General features: G+C 44.3%; 1 protein-coding gene across 3 annotated transcripts in view; it reads right to left on the minus strand.

The window, feature by feature from the left end:
- Window positions 1–26,940, minus strand: part of LOC131266988 (RNA-binding protein Musashi homolog Rbp6) — a 253,858-nt gene that overhangs the window by 15,346 nt on the left and 211,572 nt on the right. Inside the window, exons 6-10 of one of the 3 annotated variants that reach the window (XM_058269709.1) lie at window positions 14,203–14,285; window positions 14,046–14,130; window positions 11,681–11,683; window positions 7,219–7,251; window positions 4,961–5,044 (exon numbers count right to left, since the gene is read on the minus strand). In XM_058269709.1, the coding sequence (XP_058125692.1) occupies window positions 4,961–5,044; window positions 7,219–7,251; window positions 11,681–11,683; window positions 14,046–14,130; window positions 14,203–14,285 (288 nt within the window). The remainder of the gene's footprint in view (window positions 1–4,960; window positions 5,045–7,218; window positions 7,252–11,680; window positions 11,684–14,045; window positions 14,131–14,202; window positions 14,286–26,940) is intronic. The other 2 variants (XM_058269705.1, XM_058269706.1) reach the window with 2 other exon arrangements.

A 26,940-nucleotide genomic window follows, 5' to 3' on the forward strand; every position in this document is an offset into this window, starting at 1 on the left:
ACGGTTCGCTGCCTGCTCCATAAATCTGAAAACTAGTAACGGAGCACTTGGGCATCTCGGTGCGCCCTCTCGGAAACTTTCCCTCGGGGAAAGGGGAAGGACGACAAAGTTTCGCCGGGGTGAGGGGAGGAACCGGGAGAGGTGCTGAAGAAAATAGCCAACAGCGAGCAACGCAGGCGAACGAACGTTCGAGCGAACCGCGTCGCCACCGAAAACCATCAAGCGGCGGGCAGCAGTGGCGTTAACTACCACTAATTAAAATGCAAATCTACACCTTGAACCTTGATGGGGCGGAAGGTTGGGTGTGGCCTCCGGAGTCGAACGGCACAACCAACTGAGGCTCGAGGCTATCAGCAGCTTTTCCTATAAATCATATCATCATCGGCCTCGCGCCATGCACATGCAAGGGCTCGTGTGAGGAGTGTTTAGCAGGCGTCCGATGTCGATGAAGCCTTTATACGGTTCCGCTTGAAGCATTCGAGTTCCACTAACATTGATCAATTTAATTGAAAAGTGTTAGAAAAGTTTCTCCACGCCCTAGAGAACCCAAACGCGAACGAAGAAACTGCAGAGCATCCGGTTTGAAAAATGCTTGAGATTTCACAGCTTTGGGAAAAGCGTATCCAACAACAAAGTGGCGAGTAATTTTCCGCTTAAAACCGAATTCCTGCTCAACCCCCAAAATCCGAACAATTCTGGTGAGCGTGACAATGACTGCGATTAGCGCCGACAGCTGGTAAACAATTAGATTTTTCCACCACGACTCGCCGAGCGTGGAAAACGGTGTAGGTCTGGGAAATCCGCCGCGTGGCCGGCCGATAACACATTCCACCGAAAAGGGCCGGGTTTGCCTTCGGACACAAAAGGGTATTATCATCTCACCTTTGTTTCCCCTTGGTCTTCGATTTCCCGCGGGGCGGGTCGAACAGGTTCCCGAGACGGAGACGCACACTCGGAGCGTGCCTTGATCCGCGGTGCCATAATTCAATTTATCACCGCGGCCGCCCCAAGCCACCCCGTGTTCCCAACGCACGCCGTGTTACCTTGGCCCGGTTGTCACCGTGTTATTATATGTAAATTTATGGTGATAAAACTTCACACCAGCCGTTCGGTTCGTCGCTGGGAAACGTGGGAAAACGAACGTACCGAGATAGGAGGAGAGAAAGGACGTTGGCGACGACGGTGGTTATTAGTTTTTCCAGTCCATCATCGCTATCGTCCGTGAGCCATCGACGAACTAATTTGATGTTTTGTTTTATAATACAGTAAGGCAGTGGAAGCGTTCGGCCCTTTGCCACTCCGCGAGGTCCTTTGCGTTTGACAAGCTAACTGAAACACGTCATTCCGAAAGCAAGATCGACCGGTGAATGGTTTCACAAGGAACAAGCATTCCAACGCTATCATTAGAGTGGGAATGGAAATAGCAAGTGATTCTTACGTCGTCACTCAAACAGGAGAGGCTTTCCTTCCGACGTAACGGGTTTTACTTCTTTCTCCAGGTCACAAGGTTACACAAACACCGTTTTAGAGACAACTCCCAGTGTGTCAGAAAAAACTTCCCCTCCCTACGGCCAGCACCAACGCAATGGCAGCCAACGGTAGCGTATCGGATTTTCCAGAAAGTGTCATAGAAAAACAAACAGCCCGCGTGAACGGGTTTCACCGTGCATTATAATCACTTTATGAATTATGTAAATATTTACGGTACGCCAACCCCCGCTTCCGAGCTCGCCAAAAACTCAGCTCGTTACATGCCGAAACGGTGGAAAAAGTACACAACTCAATACCCATACACAAGCAATGAACTTGTGTGTGTGTGTGTGTGTGATGGAATTCAATACCGTTAGATATGTTTATCTTTCTGTAAGGCAAGGGGGTAACCAGGGACGCGGTGACCAACCGGGTATGAAAATGTATAATCATGTGAGGAAAAACATTATGTCACCATCGAAATGGACAACCCAACCCATCCACCGAACATCGTCGAAAGTCCGCGGTTGGGTTTATCGCACCGGCTAGAAACTGCAGCCATCATAAGGATTAGTGGCTGTTTTGAAAATGAAAATAAAAATGTTTAAAGCAAGAAGTAATTTGTGCGTGTAAGTGTGTCTAGCGGCAAGATAGGGGCAAGTATAGGATTAACGTATTACCTTTCGGCGACGTCGGATGACATGCAGGCCATGATTTCCGGTCGCCCGGTTTGGCCTGGCGATAATTATTAAGGTTGGGCTCCGAGCAGCCCGGGAAGAAAAAGAAAAATTCTCCCATCCACCATTTCTTTCGGCAGGGTGAAAACAAAAACTGGCCGATAATTCGGACGGATGGGTCGGGGATGTTCTTTTGACAATGGTCCTTAGGCAATTTCTGTAAATTCCCGGACCCTTCGGGGAGATACCTTCGAGCATGACGTAGCTGGTTCTTTTTTCTTTTTCACCCCGGATTCCGCAAGTACCGAAAGGACGGTGGAATTACTTTCGCTTCCGTGAGCTTTTTCCTACTCTGTCATTTCCATCACTTTTTCTAACGTTGACCGAATGACGAACAACTCGTTATTTTTCGTGGTACAAAAGATTTTCAGCAAAAAACAAGCCTTAGGGAAAAATGAAAAAAAAACACCGCAAAATGAATCTTCAGGACATTAGATGGATACAATTCAACAACGGAGAATCCTTCCGCTAGGGTGGAAAAAAAGGGCTAAAAAACTGACGTATCCTTTCTCTTTGGGGTTATTGCGTGTTTTTTCTACCCTTTGCGTGATATTTCTTCGCGATCTTGATGATTCTTCAGTTCGTAACGAGAAGAGAGATTTAATTCAAAATTCGGCAGTAGCAGCAAAGTTTTTTTTTCTTCTGCTTCCGTTCCGGCTCTTCATCAGAAGCATCTGCGGAACCCGTTTGAAAACTCTTCCACCGCAACTGGAAGGCGAAGGGCAACCGCGGTCTGAAAACCACTAATGAAGTAACTTACTGCCGAGGTTTTGGACACACGTTCCTTCAGTACGGTTCCTTAAATTTGGCACAACTTCTTGAATAATCAGAGGAAAGTTGTAAGCTACCCGTGCCACACGCTAACTACGACATTTCCCAGAGACACCCTGAAGTTAAAGTTGGAGAGTTTCCTTCAAATCCAATTGTGATTAGATGGAAAACTGATTTGACAAAAAAGAATTTGTTTACTTGGCTTTCAAACCTCGTTTGGTTAAGAGGTTAGATTGTTATTGCGCGTAAGTTGACATAATAAAACCACATTTAATTGAACATTTTGATTCAATTTGGACTAATTTTTTAACATTCGTCGCGTTTTGTTTAATCCTTTAAAGCATTGAATATGTGACGCCTAGCTTCTGGGGACGGATTTTCCTCCATAAAACTGATTCTTATGTGTTTCCATTTTTTTTATTCCAACATTTTATATAGCGATCCTTCATACCAAAGTGTGCCTACCTTTTTACGTTTCTAATCAATTATACTCTATCAACTTTTTGGAAGTGTAAGTTACGTTAGCTAACGAGCGGATTGTACCTTCAACTGTAAGCTGGCATTATTTATATATTTAGACTACACTCCCTACCCCACTAGTGTCGTAAACATGTTATCAATACTAAGCAGCGAATGGGTTAAGCACAACGTTGTTTGTTGTTTTATTTTGGTTTACGGAGAGCTACAAGTTGTTTATCGATAAGTAAGAGTAAGTGTCTGCCTACATTCTGTTTTCGTTACGTTTGTGAGTTAATCTGGTACATCGGGCTACATTTCATTTAACAAGTGAAGTGTGCTAGTTGTAGATAAGAAGAGAATTAACTATAGAGGAAGAGATATAATTTTTCTAACAGTATTATAATGTGCTAGCGGTCCTTGAATTTTGCGTGTTGCTATCTTTCATCAAAGAACAAGTTGTCATGTTTATCTAATGTTTATTTTTTAATTTTCTATCGAGGTTTGATAGATATTTACGTATTATTTAATGTGCTTTCAACTAAATTTTTGGCACGTTTCATTTGGTATTCGACATACTATGTGGTGCAAAAAACGTGCGTTAAATTTATTTAGTTCATCATTTGAAAACCAATACCAAAGAGTTAGGCAAAGTTTCGTGTCGTACACTCTAACCACGCTGGTTCTCCGACTGATCGACATCAAAATGGACGAACAGGCGATCGTCGGTACGAAACCGTATCAACGATAGCACTGGTAACAAAATGGCTGCTCGCAAAGCAAACAGGTACAACAATGATCGCCGGAGGTCAAATGGCAGCAGGACGAAGCGGTTATCTTCGCCCGCGCCCCACTTGCCCCCAGCTCGCGTCATTTACGCCCCGAGCGTGGCCTACATCCGTCGGCCTCGGCTGTTGAACTTCCGGCCATTCCGTCTTTGGACGAAGCAGAGTTGGACAAGATGGCGGACGCGTTGCTGTCGGCAGTTTGACCCGCGTCTTCCGCCACGGTCGGATCCACCGTCGTAATGGTGGTCGTGGGGGGCACACTCACACACGCACCGGAACCCCGGGAGGCAGAGGCGCACGAAAGGGCCTGCGTCGTCGGTGGGCGCGCCTTCGGTTGCATTCACAAGTGCAGCGAGTGGTGATGGTGGTGGTTGGCGGCGGCGGCGGCGACGGCTGCAGCAGCCGCGGCGGCCGCCCCCGGGTGGTGATGGTGGTGGTGGGAAAACAGATGCCCAAGGTGCTCGAATGGATGGTGATGGTGATGGTGGTGATGCAGCGGATGACACGGGGACAGGGTGGAGGCACTCGAGGAGGAGAGCAAGGGATGGTGGATGGCGGCTGCGGCGGCAGCAGCAGCGGCAGCCGCCGCCGCCGCCGCCGCAGTGGAAGTGTTGCCGGCCCCTGGCGGGACCGAGGCGGAGGACGAGTGCGCGGGATTGGTGGAGGTCGGGTGTTGGTGGTGCAGGTGATTGAGGTTGCCTGTCAAGTGTGCGTGCAAACTGGCCAAGTTAAGGTTACCTGTTGGGTACGGTAGTCCGAAGCTCGGGTAGCCGGAAAAGCCACGACCGGCTGCGTACGCGGCGTATGCGGCGGCGGGGAAACCTGTTCGGAAAGAAACGGTAGCGAATGAAACGAGAGAAAAAAGAGAGAAAAAGAGAAAAGGATAAGATAAGATTAAAACAATTCATTCACAATTCGACTCGATATGTTTACGGTGGGTTAAGTATTCTTCCAATAATAATCTTCCTTGTCGTAGTATTTTAGTTTATTTAAAATACATGTTTGTTAGAGGAGAAGGATGCGAAAGGATGAGCTAACTTCGGGAAAACAACAGTAGCAAAACAGAAACGACGGAAATACGTTTTGTAGACACAAAGAACGAAATCAACGTGCGGAATGCTGTATGCATCAATTTCACACTTCCTTGTTTGACTGTATCGTCTAACGTTGCTCCTTACTGAGGTACTTTTCTGTGCTGATGAGAAATGTTTTTTCACTGCATGTTGGAAAAGCGTAAAGTTAATCGAATGACACATTTCGTATGATGGTTTTAGTTTTGTTTAGTAGAGTTTTCATTTTTGTAACCTCCAACTGGAGGAAAGTACAAATATCCTAGTTTTCGCAGGAATATTGTCGACAAACTATTGCTAGGTTTGTTGCTTCCAAACATCTAGTTTCAATGATCATCTACATTCTGGCTACATGTTTCGTACACAACGTAACCAACGCTGCGTCATGTTGTACTGTTATTGCTAAAGGATTCGAGACTATAGTTTTTGTAGTGTTCTTTTATTATTTTCTATAATCTAGTTTAGAGAGAGAGAGGGGAAATTGAAAAGAGTGAAAAGAACAGGAGGCTTCAACGGCTAGCACGTTAATACGAGCCGCAAGATCAGAGCAACGGTTAAGCGTTCGGTTGATCTGATCTCGGGCGAAGATTGTCCCCCGGTTGAATGGATTGGATCTCTATGCCTCTTGGAGGCTCTTCAGCTAGGTTTAATTGATGCATACTTACACTCGAGGCCAGCAGCGTGCCATAACACGGCGTCACGCTGCTGGCACGCATTTCGCTGATTTCCCCCTTTGGAGTGTAAATAATGGGCCACTTTGCTAGCATCGGGCCAAAGTCATGTTTTGTTAAAGTTTAAAAACAGTACTATCACAACTAGACAAAATGGGTGTTGAAACAGATTTAAAAAAAAAGGGTAAAAGGTTAACAGAACATCTAGCGAACATTGATAACCAACTACAATTGGAAATTTGCACTAATAAATAAAAATAATTTGTCCTCGGCGCTTGTGATCTGTGTGCAGTACAGTATGAGAATGGGTGTATTTATATAAAAGTGGAACAATTAATGTGGAACGATGATGTTTGTTCTCTACAATGTAATGTAATATGGACATGACGAGTAGTCACAGGTTGCAAAAAAGTGATAAATTACAGCGAGTTTGCATGAAGCAATGAAGGGTGAACATCATTAACATAAAACTGAATTGGCATGCTATCGTTTATCATCACAAGCAGTTGATTCAGATCTCACTTGAATGACGAAACAAATGAAGCAGTTCGTTGTATTACGGTACACTTTTTCAATCACAACCATCGAAAGCACACTGACATCTAATGTAAATGATTGATGAATTTTTCCGAAGTGCTTTTCCCGGACAGCCCTGCGGATGCAACAAAATCAAGCCGATACTCGCGTTGGCGATATGTAAGTCGATCAACTGTCGTTGATGATAAATTCTGCATGTTTTCTGGTGTTTTGCTTATCACCGGCAACAAGCGGTTAATCGGCGCATTTAGTTAATAATTGTACCGCCTATTATGTCGGAGTAACGGGGCATGTGGAAACAGAAGAAAGTTGGTTATGCGAGTACTAGAGAACAAATACGAAATAAAAATTAAAAAAAAAATGATTTGTTGATGCGTTTAAGAAACTGAAACAAAACTGCGTACTCTTTGGAAATGTTCGCTGATTGTGATTAGATTGATAGTAAGAAAAATTAAAACTTTTGTCATTGTTTTGTCTCTCAGCTGGTACTGATTTATCGCCCATCGTTTTGACTAAAGGCAATCAATTTGCAACGATTTTCATGTTTTGCTATTTATGTTTCCAATGTCGAATTTCCTAGCGAAAGTGTGCAAACGCCGGTCGGCACCCCAAAGGGTGCCCACCAATGTGTTTTTCGTTACGGCTTTGAAGAAAGGAAGAGAATACGGTAGGAAGAGTTTGTTTGATAGTAGAAATAGAGAAATTTAAATTTTCTTACCATCAGGTAAAGTCCCCAGCGACCACATAAAATCTATAAATGCAGAAAACGAAAAAATGCTACTTTTAGACACATTCTAATGAGAAAACGGGGTGGGTTACCAATTGGGTTAAGAGACGGTCAATCAAAAGAAAAAAACGAAACGAAAAACGGACGGCAGGAGTCAATGTTCAATGATAAGAACGAGAGGAGAGTTCGCTGAATTCCGCCTCCGAATATCGTCATTGGCCAACGGAACGATAAGGCCCGATTTGCGGAAAGATTTGGGGAAAAGGTAGTGAATTTTTAACAAGAAGGATAGCGGGAGAATTTCGCGGTAAAATCTCCTTCTAGGCGAGGTGGAAAGTGAGCTGATGAGTTCTGGAACAGTTCGAGAAAAATAAACTGGCAACGCAATAACAGAAGTATAGCAAAGCAACACTACATCCAGTATACAAATCTGAACAACAATGTAACAACTGAAAACAATAACTGCCACTATAACGCTAGTAACGAGCTCTGAATATACCAATAAAAAGGAATGAGCTTGCTGGATTGATTCGTAAAACATAATAAACTAATCAAAAACACAGCAAACGCTAACTTCTGCTTAGTTACATAAAGGATCTTTCGAGGGTTGAATTTAGGTTTTAAAATGAAATGTTTGCCATATCCGTTGAGCGTTGGAGTGAAAGACTTTGCGAAGTTGTGGATGGGAAATTCACGCTCCACCCACCCATGTCTACCCTTCAGTGGGAAATTCACGCTCCACACACACACACACACACACACACACACACACACACACACATACGCACACGCACTCACGAAAATCCATCGCTTCTATAGAAGAGTGAAGCTAACACAAATTCAAACACACACGAACACAACACACGCTCTGTTGCTAAGGAAAGAAATAATTGTACTATTTACTGCCAGAATCGAATAGTGCCATTAATGATTTGCTATAAACTACGAATTTTGTTGAACCATTTGTTATTGTGTCATGATTGACTTCTATTCGAACGTTGCATCATCTAATCTATAATTTTCGTTGCTCTCGTCGTCTCCGATGAACTTCTTCAGAAATTCAGCTACAGTAAAACACTCTATATCTAGTTTCAAAACGGGATATGTAGGAACCACACAAAGGTCCACTTAGGGAGACCAGAACACAGCAGAGATATAGTGTAGGCTAGTGCTTAAGTTAAAAAAAACCTTTTGATTACGGTCAACGCACGACCATTGATCTTTGTAACACACTATGTATAACTATTCTAAAGTAAGTTGAGTAGTCAAAAAGGAAAAGCTAAACGTTATTATCACACCACAATAATCACTTGATAAACCGATCAACGCACAAATAGTCGATCGGTGGAAGATTGATTTTGAATCAACTTTTGATTTGTTTCCGTTGCAAGAGTGCTTGTTGCCGGAGCCTGGAAAGACTTCCGGAGGAGTTTTTCGACGAATTTTCAGCTGCTCAACCTCGTATGCTCGATGTTCCAACGAACGGTAGTTGACGGGTCACAAGCTGGCTTCGGTTCGCTCTTTGGAAGGACCTTTGGCTTAGACTTACCTTTCAGTTAATTCTGGGCCTGTCGTCGGTCACTTTATTCCGGAAATCTTCTCCGAATGTCTGCAAGCAAGCACTATGTTAAATGGTAAGATAGAGCTAAACTTAAACTCTAGGCAAAACAGATAGGATTATCTCGCAGTAGGGCTACACACATATCAGTGCATTTCATCCTTATTTTCTCTGCTAAGCCGTCTCTGTACGATATTGAGCGGAGACGCTCGATGGAAGAATTTTTGTTAAAAAGAAAATCAACAACAAACAGTAACTATAACTCACTCACTCAACAAACTGTGTCTACTCTAGTCACTCGATTTCAAACTAAATAACGCGTTTTTGTTAAACAGACTCATTCGTTGTTCGGTTATTTCCTACGGTGAATGCAACTATATCGCTTGGTAAACTAATTTGACAACTTAATTCCATCTCATATGTAGCGAAACCAGGATACTGGCAGATTGGGGAGATTTTATACAGTGCGAAAAGATTGTCTCACGATTACCGTTGAACTTTTTGGAAAGGCTTACTTAACAATAAATGTTTCCAAAATTTTTGGCACGCTTGTATATCTTTGATCGAATCAATCGTAAATCATGTTTAGACTTTTTATGCATATTTCGTCGATACAAAGGTGGTTTACGATTGTGGTCGTTGATTTGTATCAAAATATAATTCATAATGTTTTCACTGACCACGGGTTAGGTTATAGGTTTGCAAATGTGAGCCTTTTTTCTTGAGCGCAATAAAAAAAAAAGAATATTATGTCCATACTACTACTACTGGACCATAAAAGCTACTTGCTGGACTTCAACCATTAAAAAAACTGTTCCATATGAAATGAATGTGCCTGACAAAGGAAATCTAATACAATGCTCATACTTTGGGTTAATTACTTTCCAGAGGAACTTTTCAGTCAAAATGAGAAAGCACATTTTTTATTTCTCCATGTGCAGATGAAAGATTTATTTTCATTACTGTCACTTGCATGAGTATACAAATGGAGGTATAACGGAGATGGTATACTCCAAAGGGGGAATGCAAATTTTAATACTACCACATTTTCTTATCCAAACGATGAATGATTACGAATGAAACTACATTTTGAAAGTTTGGGTTGGAAAAGATCGGAAAGGAAATCGGCGTAACAAGTTCGTTTGGAAGCAAAATCAATAAGTAATGTCGTACTACCTTTCTTAGCCAAAGCTTAAAATATGAGCAGTAAATGCTTTAAGCTGACCAGAGACATGCCGTTGAGATGTCGACCAAACTTTTTTACTGCTCTGTGTATCACATTTGGAATCTTCCATCGTATTAAACACAAAGAAAGCAAAGGATAAACTAGACAGTTATATGTTTGAATGCATAAACTCAACTCTACATTCAGTGAAGCTATATTCAGTGACGAGTGGGGTTTTTTTAGTCAGCATCTCTTTGCTCACCAAGGCAAACAATTCTTTTCAACCGGGATGAAACACATTGCATGTTATTTCGCAGAGGCCGCCGAATACGTGAATGTCGCGCAAGGAATATTTTTACACGATATACAGACCGACGGAGCAAATTCCTTTGGTGGCTACCTGTGCAGCATAATCCATTTGTACATTTTCACTTGTCACATGGGAAGAAAGCGCGTTGCATTTCTTTGGTTGAGCTACACCATTAAGAACCGTGCTTTTGCTCTGAAAATCAGTCATCCGTAACAAAGAAAGGTAGGGAAGCTTTTTTATGTTTGTTTCACGATGCGTATGAAGTAGGTCGTATATTAAATAAAAGAAATTGCAGGATTCTTCCTTACTTTCAGTGGGGGTTTTGTGTTAAATTTACAACTGTCCGTGGTGTCTGTATGATTCATACCGTTTGCAAAAAACGTTTTAGCATGATTAAGTCAAAGCATTATGCACTACAGAACGTTCATAACGTTCATAAACAACCAATTCATAGTTGAAGTAGCAAGAAACTTTATGTACTTATGTAAAGAAATAATTGTAGAAAAATGTCTTTTCGTTAGGAAATATGCCCACATTTGCAAACTTTACCGTTTCTAAGCGTACACTTTTCGACATGTTTGTTCATGAACATTTTGGGAGATTTCATATTCTAGTATTTTTTCACATTTGTGGCAAAGAACGTCTTCCTTCACATCGATTCTAAGCATATTTTGTTGCTCTTCAACTCGTTTGTGCTTTATGATTATGATTTCAATCCAGCTCATGAAATTTATATCAGATGTTTTTGATTTACATTCATTTAGATTTCCGGCACGTACTATATATTTGCGTTGTTATATGTTACAAGCTGGTAGCGTAGATTATCCATGGTTAATGGCAAAAGTATTGGCTGTTTTTGGTAATAATTCGTTGACACGTTTGATTTTAGGTTTGCATAGGTATAACATTAGGCAATTGCATGTAACAAATCATTCATTGCGACACTGTGGTTCTTGGTTCAGTTTATATACGCTTTCTTTTCATCATTTTCAGTGCAAATGTTAGATTGGAGATTTTTAAGTAGACACATACAAATTCGGAAATCGGACTCATCGGAGCGCATAATACAATCATACATTCTAAAATGGTGCCTGCGGGCTCAGATTACATTTACAGATCATTTCCTTAGCGACGGAGAGTGGTTAACATGTGCATGTGTCGATTGAATCATGTGAAAAAAGAATGCTCAAGAGAAGCACAATTTTGTGGGCTGATGCTTTAAAAAATCGACATCGGTTTGGAATGTTTCATATAGTCCAATCCGAGACTTTGGGGTGGATAGTTAAGTGATGAGTTTACTATTTTTGCACATCGGACACTTTTCCATTCATCAAGCCGGCGAGCCACGTTTCGTTGATCATTGTTATGTTCGGGGAAGAGCAGGATAGGTGGATTACGATATTTTTCTAGAAAGATTTACTATCTTTAAAATGGACTCAATTTGTGCCATAGTCTGCATGTGTTTATGAGGTTCTTCTTTCGCATCTTGCGAAACAAAGTAACCCTGCTTCCATCAACCGAAAAGATGTTGGCAGGAAGCAAAATAGGAAAACAACCAACAAACAAACCAACCAAACGACTTGGTGAGCCGAAAGAAAAGAAACTGCAATCGTAAGAAACCAACTCGGAGCACATTCGACCAACCACTTCAACAAACCACCATCTCTCATCAGAAACTGGTGCCTCCATGCCGGCTGGCACAACCGAATGGTTGTGCAGAAGAGGAAAAGTTTTTCCGTTTTCTGCGGGAGATTTAATGAGAAAAGTGATGGTTTGCCTATTGGCTTTGGGAATACGCGGGGGGCCGTTGATGTGCGGATGCGGCCGGCTATGTGGGCGGAAGTCTTTCGAGAAGAGAGCAGTGCTCCTTGGGTTTATTAAAAAACTTTTCCGACAACCGAACCCCAAACCCGGCAACCCACCCCGCCAGTCAGGCAACGACTGATAAGACAGCGAGCGCTTCCCCGTTTGGATGCGCAAGAACCTGGTGCCGGGTTCGGTTCGGGGAGGAATTCTTCATGAAATCCCACGAGAGCATACCTTTCGAATTTTGCCACTTGATCTAATTCGAAGAGGAATAAACTTGGTGCAACTCCCGCCCACAGCTCGCAAACGGGGTCCGCGGTGGGCCGGCGCGTGATTCTCATTTCCACCAGAAGCCAGTAGGTTGGTAAATAATGGTCATTGGAATGGTGAAGTTTGCCTCCTCTCTCTCTCTCTCTACCTCTGTCCTTTCGACGTGGAGAAGCGTATCGGTGGACTCAAAATGAGTTCCTACACGGGGGAGGGGGAAGCAAGGGAGTCGGAAAAGAAATATGTTTGATGATTTTACGAGCTGCTGGTTTGATGTACTTCTAATTAAAGAGAACTTCTTCACATGCGGACCGGAATGTAATTGGCTTGTCGATTGGTAGCAAAATAATCATCAAAGCCGGGCAAGAAAAAAATTCAACTTCATCGATAAAGCTGCATCTTAAAACGGTGATCTAATCCCTGCAGCCACAAGTATCTCTTGTTCTCGCGCTGTCAACTAAACTACTTGTTGTTGTTTTTTTTCTCTAAAACGATCACAATCCTGTGCACACCCTACGGAGTGTTTAGTAAAATATCCCTAACGGCCGTATAAAAAATGGTCGATGATCTACGTAGAAACGTTCGCCATCCGGCACCATCGGCTACTGGTTCGATGGTGCACTGATGCTACACACTACACTCATGGTCATGGCGAAGATCAGGTCACAGCATTTGGCATTTAGTCGTTACACGTGCTCTACGTAACAGCGAACCATGGAGAGGTAGCTAATGAAAAGGTAATGGTAATGCTTGTAGGAATGTTAGACAGCGGAAGGAAACTCATCTGCAAGTGAACCTCGGTAGTGGTCACTTACGGAGGTAACAACAAAACGCGACTACAAGCGAGATGTAAAAAACCAAATGAACCGGAACCGTGGATGAACTCTATCGCGCGGTTACTATTCTAGAACGTTTCAATCCTTCTGAGGTTGGCTATGTCGAAGGAATCTGAAGTAATTCATCCAAGTGGAAGGGTGTTTCCCGGAGGATGGAAATAAGAAGAGGTTTTCAAGATAGGGAAAGCCACGCAACAGCGCGATGGCATCCCTGTTGGTGACCATCGGTCATCGTCACAGAGAGATCCTACTGCGGTCTCTGCACCTGAATGATGGTGGTCGTTGGTTGTCAGAGGCCTAGACTAGCGGCCGCCTGGAGCGGATACACGCTGGCCAGGTCGAGACTTTGCGCCCCGAGCAGATCCCCGATCGGGTAGGTCAGCGTGGCCGTGGCTCGCGGCTGATGGTGGTGGTGTGCGGCGTGATGATGGTGGTGGTGGTGTGCGGCGGCAGCTGCGGCCGCCACCGGATTGGCGGCGGCGGCGGCCGCAGCCACCGCGGCCGGATGTGGGCGCAGCGCGTTGGCGGCCGCCGCTGCGTTCGCCGCCAGCAGCCGCTTGAGCGAGTGCTCGTAGGCGAGGGCGGCCGAGTGCTGCTGGCTGTTGGCGTTGGCGGCGGCGGCCGCCGCGTACTGCAGGAGCGAGGGTGTCGCGGCCGAGGCGGCGGCGGCGGCGGCCGACAGGGGCAAGATGTGGGTGGTGGTGGCGGCGGCTGCGGCGGCGGCAGCGGCGGCCGCGGCCGCCTGCTGGCTCGTGATAGTGGCGGGCAGGGGGTAGGGGGCGTAGCGCAAGGTGGCGCCCGCGGAGCTCGTGGACGGACCGACGGGCCCGAGCGAGCTGGAGGATGGACCGGCACCGCTCAACACTACAAACTCACCGTATGTCCCACGTCCAGCGGTGCGCGTTTTGGCCAGGTTCGCTGGAAGCATCACTTCTTTGGGCTGCGCTTTTTTACATTCGACCTGCGGGGAAGGGAGACGGCGGAGGTGATTAGAAAAAGCTGGAGACGTCAACGTTTGTCGGTGACCACTTACCATTTTATTATTGATTTCGTGAAAGTGAATTTCGCAAACTTTGTCTACTACATCTTCGCTCTGAAATGTCACAAATCCGAAGCCTGCGAAAAGACAAGAAAGAAAACAACATGAAAATTATTATACCATCCAAGTAAACTGTGATTAAAAGGATCCTGTGAGGATGAATCCAACATATATAAGATTTTTGACAAATATTATAACATACTGTACTTATGTTTGTAAAAAAATTTCAAACAAACTGTCACAATAATGGCGGAGCAGAAAAAAGCTTTGACCCGACCTGTCTTTTAATCGATCTTGGTTCAATCGAAGCACATCTCAGTCTGCTTAAGAGATAATTAGATTACAGTGGCAGATAAACAACTTTCAAAGCACGCCACATCCTTTTACAAAACATGTAAATAACACGAGGATGAGGTGCTTAACGGGCAGTTAATGAAGTTTGTTTTGTTCCATGTGCGAAAGTACAACGTCACGGAAAGCACAGGATGCTAGTTATCACACTATTCAACGGTCAAAGTCCAGAAGAACGCGGCATCTAACGTAATCCATGGGGAAGTGCAATGGAGAGAACTCGTTGACCTGAATTTACAAACAAAAGAAAATAAAAAAAAACAACATGTTCAGCTGTACCAACTCCAAGAGGAGGGAGAAAATCCTGTGGCAAAACTATGCTGAAAGTTAGTTTTAGAGGTCGGTTCATTTTCCACAGTGTTGGGTTGTGCTCTTGCAGGGTTTTCTCACTTCCAGCTGGCATAATTGTGTGACACGAGAACTCGCCAAGGACGCGGGAGGACTGGAAGGGCAAGCCACGAACAAGCTGGGCGGAGTTACGCAACTGTAATTTTATGCACATTTGCAGCAACATTTGCCTTCGTAGCTCCGGAGGACTAGTGAGAGGAATTTTCCACCCGAAAAGGGTACTTCTTCGACAAGAACTAAAGAAAAAAAAATCCACGAGTGTTCAACTTTCGAAGTAAATCAAGCGCAGATGGAACATCACGGTGTCACCATTGAATTGCTTTTGATTTATGCATATTTTCCCTCCAATATCTTTGGAAATCAACTCTGCACGGAGTGTTTGGATTGTTATTGAACATTTTCCCCTCCGAACTTACTGTTGCAATATCACTGATGGCTTTACATTGTAACAAAAGATGAAAGGGGTCTTTGCTTTCGCTTCCGAAAGCACGGAAACCTCCCTCTTTCCTGGGTTCGCTCGTTTTCGAGCGTTCGAGAAAAGAATCCGATTATTTCACCCGAAATTGAATCACAAAAAAGTCACTCTAATTAAATGTATTCCTTTTTTGTCGATTAGCATCGAGTGTTTTTGAGAAACCGAATAAATTAAGATAGCAAAACGGACGAGAGTATCAGCGAAGTATCGCTGGAAAGCCGAAGGGGGGCAGCAACGGGCCGGGTACAATAAAAGAAAGGTAACCAAATGGAAACCAACCAATGGCGAGGAAATGCGGAAGAGAGGCGGACCGGGGATTGGGAAAACAATTCTTCATTCGACAGCAAAAGAATCCTGACGCATACCGAAATAATCAGAATCAGAAGGTGAAATGAAAAGTGGGAAAATTATGTCGCTTGTTTTATTTATGATTCCTTTCCCATCAACGGGCCCATCGGCGCATTATTTGCCGCCAACCACTTGGCCTCCCTCTTCCCTTACCACGCCCTTCCCCACCACATTACTTTGTTGTTGTCCTTGGGACAAGCGATCGGGCAGCAAAACCACTCTGTTTTCTGTTGCTGCGAAGGAAAGCTGCCACCATTAGGAAAGGCCAGCAGTCGAGTGGTGGGATGGTTGGGAGGTTTTTCTTCCTTTTTTTTCCTACCTCGCCCTCATCGTGCTTGAATTGATTTGTTTCTCATTTGCCTAACTCAAAGCGGTCCCCGATAGCGGTCGCCTTCGTAAAAGGTCGTATTTGTGGCATTTTTGGTTTTATTTCACCTCCCTGGAAACTCCTTCAATTGCGGCTGCATCGTTTGTCATAAAACGTAACCACCTTCCACCGGCCGGATGGTCCAGCCCGGACCGTTTCCGGACTGGTCCTCCATTTTCGAGGCACCATAAATTAGAGACTGCGTTTCAGAGGCGCATTCTCGGAGCTGTTTTATCGCTCATCGACGTACGGCTCTCGTATTGAGTGAAGCCGGACGCTGAATCGCTTGGCCAGTGGTTTACCGCTCGTCAAAAGGTCACCTCTAGCAGGACGCGGAAGTAAAGCATCCGGCAATGAACGCTGGGACTTGAGGCCTTGAACCATGGATGAAATGGATAGTCAAAATAACGCAATAACAGAATGTTTAAAAATATTCGATATCATTATTGGTAATTTAAGCTTGGAAAATATTCCATTCAAATCTATTTTCTTTAAGGGTAGTTATTTACCATACCAAAATATCTAAAAACATGCTACTACTGCTTTACACATCCAACCATTCAAATGCGGCCATCGGACCATGCAATGGTCATTCGCTCGTGGTTTCTTCTGTTACCATTTTTATGCACATACACCATGCACAAGCGAACCTTTTAATAAGAATACAAAAGGATAACCCACAGAGCGTTCGGTGAAGCGCACACGCTATAACTGATGCAAGCTCTGTTCTGCGCGAGCTAACCTCCGGAATCGTTTGAATCGGTCTGTCGAATGGATTCATTTCCATGAAAAAGCTTTTTTTAAATTATTTCACCCTTATTGCTTATCTGATGGAAGCACTGTTTGTACTTTTAGAGTCGAATGCCGGACAGCACAAACCGATGAGTTTCCTCTAGGTCAAGCGAAAAAGCATAGTTCGTGTTGTTTGACCATAAAAATGGTGGTTCGATGGGATGCTATATAATGTGCGTCAGGTGTATTATAAGTTTGAGCTAAGCCCAGATTACATAATCAAGGTTAAGTTTCTATGGTTAAAATTATCAAGTAATAAGATTTTAAACAGATTCTTATTCAACGACATTTATTATTTGTTTTAAATGATATTTTATGAGACTTTAATGAAGAAGCTGATTCTCAACTTCAACCATATCTGCTACCACAACATATTTTGTGGTTTTAGTTAAGTAGAGACTATCCAACGTAGGAGTATTGAATATTTTCAGGAGTGCATTTGATCCACTGTTGCATTTACTTGGAAATAAAACTTCGATGGTAAGGACCGAATGAGAACCATTTGGAAAAAAATGTAAATTTGTTCAATCCCATTTACCGGTAATGTGTTTCGTATGAAAAGCTGTGACGCAACCATTTTTCTTCGACGGTTTCTTTCGATCATCACTAGCTCACGTTTATGTTGTCTCCCCAAATAGCTCCACAATCCTAATACGAAAAGCTTTCAACTGAATAAGATAAGATAAGGGAAGAAAAGATGCATTTAACGAGCGCTACCTTCAAACTGTTGCATTGGGATGATCAGAAAGAGCATCATGCAAATGATCCAACTAGAACAAAAGGGGATTGCAATTTTATGTGCTGGTAAACTGCGCTAAGGTTTTTTTCAGTGACGATGTAACGCAAGGTTACTTAAGAACTTTTTTCAGTTTTTTTTTTCAAAAGATATCCTATCTTCTATCCACTATTGTAGCAGGAAAATACAGTTTCATTCGATTGCTTTCATCACTCTTAAGTCAATCAGATCATCAGCAGACTGTTGCGTGTTGAAACCTTTGGAAACTAAGTCCGTTTTATGAAATTTCGATTTCAAACTGAAATTCAAGTCAAATATTGATGTTAAAATTGTTTGGTGAAGAGTTATAAATTGATGTCGACACATTGATGATTCACACCAATCGATTATCACCGATGCCATTGACTTCATTGAAATTGATTGCTCAACCCGGATTCGTTGATCGCTTTCGTTACTGTGCTGTCTATTATCGTTATTACTTGACAAATTTTAAGTATCTCGCACGACATAACGCAACCCGTAAACGAACGGGGCAGATGAGGCAAAAAAAACCGGAAAGAGAATGAAGGGCAATAGATAAAGTAAATCGATGACAAGTCTTAATCGAAGGATAGAAAACTGTTTCCGTGTAGGTGCAATAAGCTTCCGGGGATCGACTTCTACCCAAGAAGCGTAATAGTCATATTGAGCACACATAAAAACAGAGGGTAAAAGAGTGGGAAAGATCAATGTGGCAAAAGGACGAGAAAATAACGTGCCACAGGAAGGCAGAAAATATCATCTTTCAGTGGATTCCACCTCCACCCTCAGTCGTCGATACGTGGTGAGATCGTGAAAGCCACAAACAAAATCGTTAGATTCGACGAAGGAAATAAATTGGATCATTAAAATTAAATGATGCTGAAATTTGCTATCGATTCCGCTCTGAAGCTCATCGCAAGAGATTCTCTTAGGGTTGTGTTTCGATGCTTCGCTCGGAATTAATGAACGTCTCATGTGTACCTCGCTGGCCCAAAACCTTATCCAGCAGATGGTGTGGAAAATGACGTCAGACTAAAGTAGAACAATTTTAAGTACTAATTCGTGATGGTGGAATCATCCGGCTGAAACTTATGCAATTGAAATATTATCTTGAAAGTTTTTAATGTGCTTTGACAGATTCGCTATTGATAATACAGTAAAACATACATATTGAACCGACGGTGCAGAAAAACAACCTTTGTTTAAACATGTGTTTTATGCGCAACCAAACAAACGGCTTGTTTGAAATTTCATGACTGATAAATTCCCTTCCAACCCCGAGCAGGCACGTGGCCATTCGGTTGATAGTGATTCCTTACGATAGAGCAATTTATCGTGTTGGACTGTGTAATAAATTTTACTTTACCCGCTTCGCTTTGTCGGCCGTAAAGTTGGACGAGTGAAAACCGTTACCTTACGGTTCCGAGGCGCGATGGTCAGTAAGCGATTTTCGATTGATTGTTTACGTCCGGTGAAGCGTGATACGAAAAGGGACGGGGAGCCGGAACTAAAGCAGGCCAAAAACGTTCCGCTTCGGGTGCTTCCCGGGGTTGTGTGTGTGTTTTCCCAAGGCTCACTGCAAATGAGCTCCGACCCATCCCGGGAGAGGCCTCCTTTCGGATAGCACACCATCTTTCCGCGCTGCATGAATGGATGTGGAGTGGAAAGTTTTTCACGGGTTTAGCGATACCCCAAGCAACGGGCAGAAGTACAAAGCATCGGGCAAGAAAGTTCGATTGGTTGTGGCGTTAGGGCATGCGGGTTTTTCCAGACCCACCCCGGATTTGTGCATGTGTGTGTGCGCCCCCTGTGCCGTCGTTCGCCATTGGAAAGGATTAAGTTTAAAGATACATCAAAACTTTTCGAATGGTTCAAACTTGATCCATCTCGTGTCTCCGATCCATTCATCCATCCGCACGAAGGGGACGACTCCCATCAAAAAGACGAACTGGATATCTACTCGGCCTTCCCTCGACTCCAATCCCGTTGTGTACGATAGGTTAAATTGTGCAACTTTTGTGGGGCGCATTCCGGACCGGATTTTCCCGGACCCACGGACCACCCTCATCAGAACCCCCATCAACCCCGCCCCGAGAGTTTTGTTGAGAGTAAGTCTAGCGTGCACAAAATTCATAATAACAAAAATAACTAACGCTATCTCTTCCGTAATGATGCGATGGATGATGCTCATTTAAAATCCGCATCCAGAAGTGATCCTTAAAACAGGGAGTGGATGGGCGCGGGTGCGAAGGGCGGGGAAGACGTGTGCCCCAAAAAGAAACAGAGAGTGATGAGTTTTCAGCGATTGATGTGCACCAATGTTGGGAAAAGTGAAAAAGTGATATGTTTACGTCAAGGGGCTCCCGGTAAACTGGAACGCAGAGGAAGACGTGATGTACTAACTTTCTTTTCCCTTCTAATGAGATCTTATGCCACTTAAATTATCTATTGAAAGTTTGAGAAATAACGTTTTAATTAAAATTTATGTAAATAACTAACAAGTTATTTTATAGTGCACCAAACTAACATTACAATTTAAAGAAAGTGACGTAAATTTTATCTTAAAAACAGACATACAAATTTAAACACAACTTCTGGAAAGTTTAATTATGGTTCCCAAAACATCACTTTTTCAATAGAATCAAATAAATTTTATTTTTAAAGACCATGAAGGAAACTCTTCTCCACAGAATTGTCTTTTATTTATTTCCCTTGTTCTTTACTTAATCTTTTAATAGTAGATTGGTTAAAACTAAACGAAAATATGTTATGGTCTCATGCGAATTTCGTTACAAATCTGTCGCTTTCATTTAACTTCCATCATTTCATTGAAACATCAATGTTTCTGAGAGTAATATAAAATAAGGAAAGTCAAAAGTGTTTAAAAACTGAGATGTAACTCGCCGTTGACCCATGTTTACTGACGAAATTAAGTTGCACTTTTCTCGTCATAACCATAGAAAATCCGCGTCGAGAAACTGATGGTAAAAACTCTTCAACCGTCTCGTCAAAAGTGGCCAATTTCGCTGTTGTTGGTGTAACAGATTTTCCTGTTGTTCTTTAGGATTTGAGCTTTTGCAGTTTATTTGTGCTACAGTTTTGCCGTCGACTAGTGGCGAAAAACGAAATCAGGAAGGTTTGTTGCCCTGCGCTGGCTCGGAGAAATATAGCTTCAAGCGTCTTGGGTTTGAGGTGCCTAGAACCGTCCAGACAGCTGGTGGGTGAGACAGAAGGATGGTTTTTATTTTATGGAAGCAAGTGTACAATTAAGAGCTCACAGCGTTGCTTTCACGGCACCGAGGAATCACTTTTTCCGTGGGCAGCATCGAGCGGACGGTGTTTTTTCGCGTTCCCTAGCCCGCACAGGACATTCGGGGATTTATGGCCACGGTGAAGCGCCGTACTTTAGCGCGCGTGCACTTGGTGCCCGTTTCTACATCGTCAGCGGAGGCTAGCATATTTTTTTCGCTTTCTTTCTCCGCTTGTTGTGTGTGTTTCTGGTTTGGTTCGTACTACTTAGGAGGAGTTTTTTCCCCCACATCATCCACCCACGCGGCCCAAGTGTCCAAGTGCTCGCCATCCGTCAAATGACAGTTTGAGTCAAAGTTCAGCCACCAGGCGTCTCCATCCGGACGGTTCGGGAAAGGAATGTGAGAGTTTCGCGAAGAAATTCGCCGCACTGACAAAAGACCAGCAGAAATGTCGGCTTCCCCCGGACGCAAAACGACGAGACGATCTGCTGCCAATGTTACTGCGTCACATTTCACGGGTGCTCCGCGACGTGCCGAGAAGCAGGAGAGTGAAAAAAAGTAGTCGTAATTCTTCCGCGAAGCAAGAAGGAAAAAACACCGACCGCTCATTTCGGTTCCCGGTCGGAGAGCCCTCGACGCTCGAGGAAAGGGAAAAAAGCGACGGAAAAAAGTTTAAGTGCTTACTTTGAAGATCGCCACCAAGCAACCGGTGAGCTGAAGGGGAGGAATTTTAAACAACCCACACTATAGCGCAGCAACTCCATGCCGGCCGGAGGAAGGTGAAAACTAACAAGAAGTAAGAGCATTAAAATGTCATTGCCGACATCTGTCGTGGTACTGAGTCGGCCGCGCTCTTCGGGAACAGCTCGACCACTCCCGCGAAGGGTTTCGATGATGGTGTTGGAGGTTAAACATAAAATAGTTCGTTGCATGGTGACGTCGAAAGTGAGCAGCAAGGCTAACGGTTTTGTCCGCACGGGATTTGATTTTCAGCCATCGGCTGCCTACTTGTCAGGTCTCATTTTCATCATTCGTATGAAAATATTACCTCATTAAAAGGTCAAGTATAATTCATGGACACGTTTTGTTCCGACGAATTTATTAAATCATTCTGATAGTTACTGTTAAAAATATGTTGAATAATCATGAAATGTGGTGGTCGTAAACACGAAAGTAATTATTCTGCAAAGGTTTTCATATTGTGTATTAAAATAAAATAAAATTTTTGAATACTCTCTGTTGACCATTAAGTTTATTGGAAGTTGGTTGCATTTGTAAAAAATGTCTTTACATTATCGATCAATTTTAATTAACAAATGGAACGTTCAAAACCCTCAGTACAGTACACTGGATCGTTTTATACTTGCGTCATTTGTGGGAAGAATAAGGAGATAATATTCACACCCATAGCGATTTGAATAGAAAAGACGAAGGTGAAATTGACGTAAGGAAGATATGACCAGCAGTAGAAGAACATGTGGTGAAATTAGCATACTTTTATGCGTTGTTAAAGTTGCGTGGGAAATTAGAGTAGGTGGAAAATTTTAAACTCTGTTAGTACCTTCTTTGGGGGAAATGTGTTAAAGTGAATTCGGTAAAACCCTCACACCTAGCCGTGTGATCGAATCAAAAAATTCTTTGATAAAACTCGCAATTTTCTTAGCGAACGCGGTGAACAACTTGATTTCAGGCAAATTTTCTACCAACAATTTGCGGCACTTCATTGTTCGGAACTCTTTGCCACTTGTCTCAGGCGTACCGAACCTACCTGACAGTGTCACGGGTTGCCAAAAGCGATTGATGAAAGTTATTCCACCATCGGTTTGGTGGAAAAATTCCCATCCATTACCACCAAGGCCGACAGGCGTGGCCGATCAAGTGGCTCCGGGAAAATCTTCATTCCTCCAGTCCTCGAGCGCATCGTCTCCATCGGCAGCCTTTTGGAGAAGAAAAGTGTCGAGCGCGTTTGACAGTTTCAGTGTCACGTAATGACTCCTAACTAATAGTGGAAGCGAGTGTTTGCGAGTCAATTTCGGTTGCGGAAGTGGAAAAAGTGTAACTTCAACCCGAGGCGCACAACGGTTTTGGGGGGTGATAAATGCTTCTTTCTCCGTTTGCTCCCGTGTGTCGAGGGTCGCCTTCTTTTCTTCCACCGCCACCCCAATTGTACCCGCCCGGTGATACAGTTTATGGAACAAAGCCGTCGGTGGTTGCTCAGTAAACATCAATCAGGCAGTCAGTCAGTCAAGCTGTCAATCAGTGTCCATCCATCCGGCGGTCCATTTGACGTCGGGATTTTTGGGATCCACAAAACCCATGGCCTGTCGCATGTGGTTGATTGTTCGTGTTGGACGAACCCACCCACCCACCTGCCGTGCGCCGTAGCGAAGGGAATTAAAATGTATTCCCGGCCCACTTTTGAAGGAGTGTAGCTCGAGCAATAAAACATATGTAGACAACACTTTTGAGTGCTGGTAGGGAATGGAAAGAAGACAAACCTTCCATTGAATGCAGCACTGTAAAATAACGTTAACCAAATATTTTATCAGCCTTAGAGATGCTTTCAAGCCTCTCTACAGCTTAAATGAACGGGTTTCCATCTCGTATCGAAGCATCAACATGCAAAGCACCTTAAATCTTCAGTCATTACGCGACTGGAAGCATCCAAAATGTCACAGCTAATAAGTGCTGGTGTGAAGCGGGCCCAGCTTAAGTCCTTCCATTTGAAGCCATCAAAACGGTACAGCACCGTTTGGCCACCGATTTGACACGTTCTGTCTCGACAGCAGCCCGAGAAGCCGTGGTTTGTTCCGGTTGAAGTTTCTTCACAAACACACACACAGCCATTTGCTGCACGGTGCCCAGGTGGACGATGTCTGTTTGCTCGTACCTGCGTCGAGCTCTAAAACCCTCGCAAATGAAGTGCGAAGAAGCACACGTTCCGTTTTCAGCCCAACCACAACCGGCCACCTTGCCCGAACCGATGACGGTTTCCAATTGGCATTGGGCGGGCTAGGAACAACTTTCCTCAATGATTTATCGCTCATCAAAATGACAAACACATTCCACGTCCACCGAGGCTCAAGTGACAGGGCTTTTTCCCCCCTGAGGGACGAACGTAGCGAAGGAAAGTAGCGCACGTCCACCCGGTGAACGTTTCGCAATTGCATTCCGATGATGACGGACGAGTGCAGTCGTCGCGCGGACAGTCTCGGTCGAATCTTCTTCTGCAATTCCTCCCCGAGTCGCTTCGGGAACAACGTTTTGGAAACAATTGTTGATGCAGAAGACCCGCAGCCGATGCCGTTCGATGCATGCGTGAACGCAGGAGGACAACTCTCGGCTCGGCTGCCGAGAAAGGAAGCACGTACGTAAACGATTTCCTGACAACATTACGGGCGACTCTAGACCGAGACTGCGGACTTAGGACGAGTTGATACCTAACGTGGGAAGGGGGAGAGAGAGAGAAAGAGAGCGGGGCAGTGTCATTTCGAGGAGTCACCGGGGCCAAAACCAATCGAAGCTGGTGTAGTATCATCATCAGCTTGGTCGGCAACGTCGCCGACATTTGTCACGACGCAGGCGAAGGACACACCGGTCCACCGGAATGCGAGAGCTTTTCGTCGGCAAATGACACGCAGAAGGCGCTCCTGAGTCTCTTACGTTCGCCCGACGTGATCACGGGAATGCCGTCTAGGACTAGGGGAGCGAAGACAAGGCACCGCAAAACGAACGAAGACGAGAATGTGTACGACTACGCGAAGGACTGCATCGACTGAACCACCACATCATCCGGTAAAGGACTCTAATGGAATGCAAATCGAAACCCATCGTTGCCAAATGCCCGAACGGGGGTTTCCTGTCCGTCACTGCACAAGGTTACAGTGTGGGAAGTCAACAACGCCAGCAGCAACAATAAACAAACAGGGCGTGCATTGCGAAGGAGCTTATTCCGGGCCGCAGAAAGAAAGGACGGGCAACAAACAAACAAACAAAATGGAAAGCTAGTAAGGTTCGTCTGCTGACGAATATTGATGTGTACATCAATCTTTTTCGCTCGCGTCCGAATCGCACCCGGTTGCAGTTTTCGCGATCGGGGGAAGGTTCGTCGCCTGGTTTTCCAACCCTTCGCCACCACCACAACTCACTTTCGTTCGGAAATCAGCGTTTGCTTTTGTTTCGTCTGGCGACGACATCCCCCGTGCCCTCCTCTGCCCATTGGTGGTGGTGACAGTTGATACCCCAAAATCTGAATGGTGGGAATTTAAAATTCAATTCATCCAACATCCGGGTTGATAAATTGATTTCCTCCGCACGGTTTCCACCGATTTGGCGCACGATGCTTGGGCGTGAAACAACGGTGGGAGGAAACGCACACGGAGAGGGGGATGGAAACCGAAATGAAAACTACATCCGTCATTCCGTCCGTGTGCTTGACACGGTGGAAAGTTAAATTTCGATGATGCTTTTGTGCACGCTTATCCGTTTTGTTTATGGAAGCGTCGATTTCAGACAGCACCATAAGTTGTTTGGACATACGGTTGTCAAAGCATGGCGTTGCGAAAGGCTAATGGATGTTGGAAGCTGAATTTCAGATGCTGGAAATATCAAGGTTTTTTTTCTTCTCGCCGTTACTAGTGATTTTTGAAAGAGTTGAGCTATTTAAAAGGCTACTTCCAAGGCCAATAAAATTTTCTCATGTATGAAAATAATCTTCCAAGATCATGCACCATTTAACATGGAGGGAAAAACCATTTTCTATTGAGTAAAAACATAAATTAGGGCCACATCAAAACGAGAAACATCATTCCAAACTGGCACATGTCCTAGCAGGGATTCCAAAGGAACTTCTTCATTGCGGTAATGGATCTACAAACAATGCTAGACCGTGATGTGCCAGTGATACGCTGGTGGCAGCATTTATGTTCGTGTTTTCACCTGCACCACCTTCCGGTAACTCTCGGCCAACCGCACTCCCCTTCCCCTCGTTTGGTGCAACAAAGTTAGTACAAAGGATTTCTTTGAACGCCCAGCAGAAGCCTCCGTCGACGGATGTCTCACTGAAAGCGGCAGGATGAACGTGCATAAAAACAATCATGCCGTCGCCAAGCGTGTGTACTTCTGCGTACCGAGAGAGTTAGTCGGCGGAGGGATAAGCCTACGAAAGGATGTCTCAACAATCCATAAAAGCAAGGATAAACATTCATTCCGGTGAAGGCGGAAGGCTCTTTTACAAAGGATTTCTTTTTTCTTGCTCGGTTGCTTCGAAGGGAGGAAAATCTCGATGCTTGCCGGCGAAGGGTTTTTCGTCATAATTTACCGAAACAACTGGAGTTTCGTCACTCTTCCCACCGTCGAGTGGGTTGTCAAAGGATTTTTCCTATTTGTTCATACAGTTAGGACGAAAGAGACCGCTAAGGGAAGAGCGTGGGGGTAGGGGTTAAAGTGAACAGTCAATGTAATTAGTGACTACCGAGAATTGAAGTAAACGGGTGGCTGAAGTAAAGGCTTGGCTCCCGCCCCGTGCAGCATAAAACTGATATGTTTTATTTGCCAGCAGCATCCTTTTGAACTTCGCTTATTTTTATTGGTTGCCGAGCAGGGAAAAAAGAAGGGAACAAACAAGAAACTGAACCAAGCACGAGGATGAATACATGCATTTCGCTCCACACGGCGCTCGGTGTGCGTGTGTGGGAACGCAAACAAACCCGACGCGAAAGAAGGTGTAAAGTCGAAAGACAAATCTCAACTCCTCCGGCAGGGCAAGATATTTTTCTCCGCCGCCAGCAGCAAGATGTTGATTTTGCGAAAGCATTCTGTTGAACTTTCCGCTCCTTTATCACCTGAACAAAGAGGAACCTCGACGTCGTCGTCGCCGTCCACTCGGGCTCGCGACTGTTGTCAGCGTCGGGGGAGGCGGTGGGTGTACGACAATTTATGTTTGCCATCGACGGGCGCGCTCACTTACGTGCTTATCTAGGGCGCTTGTGTTCGCTGGCTTTCGTCAATCATACCACCACCCAAACCACCCACCCCGCCGTGG

Source organism: Anopheles coustani, chromosome 2 (assembly GCF_943734705.1).
Source record: "Anopheles coustani chromosome 2, idAnoCousDA_361_x.2, whole genome shotgun sequence".
NCBI lineage: Eukaryota > Metazoa > Arthropoda > Insecta > Diptera > Culicidae > Anopheles > Anopheles coustani.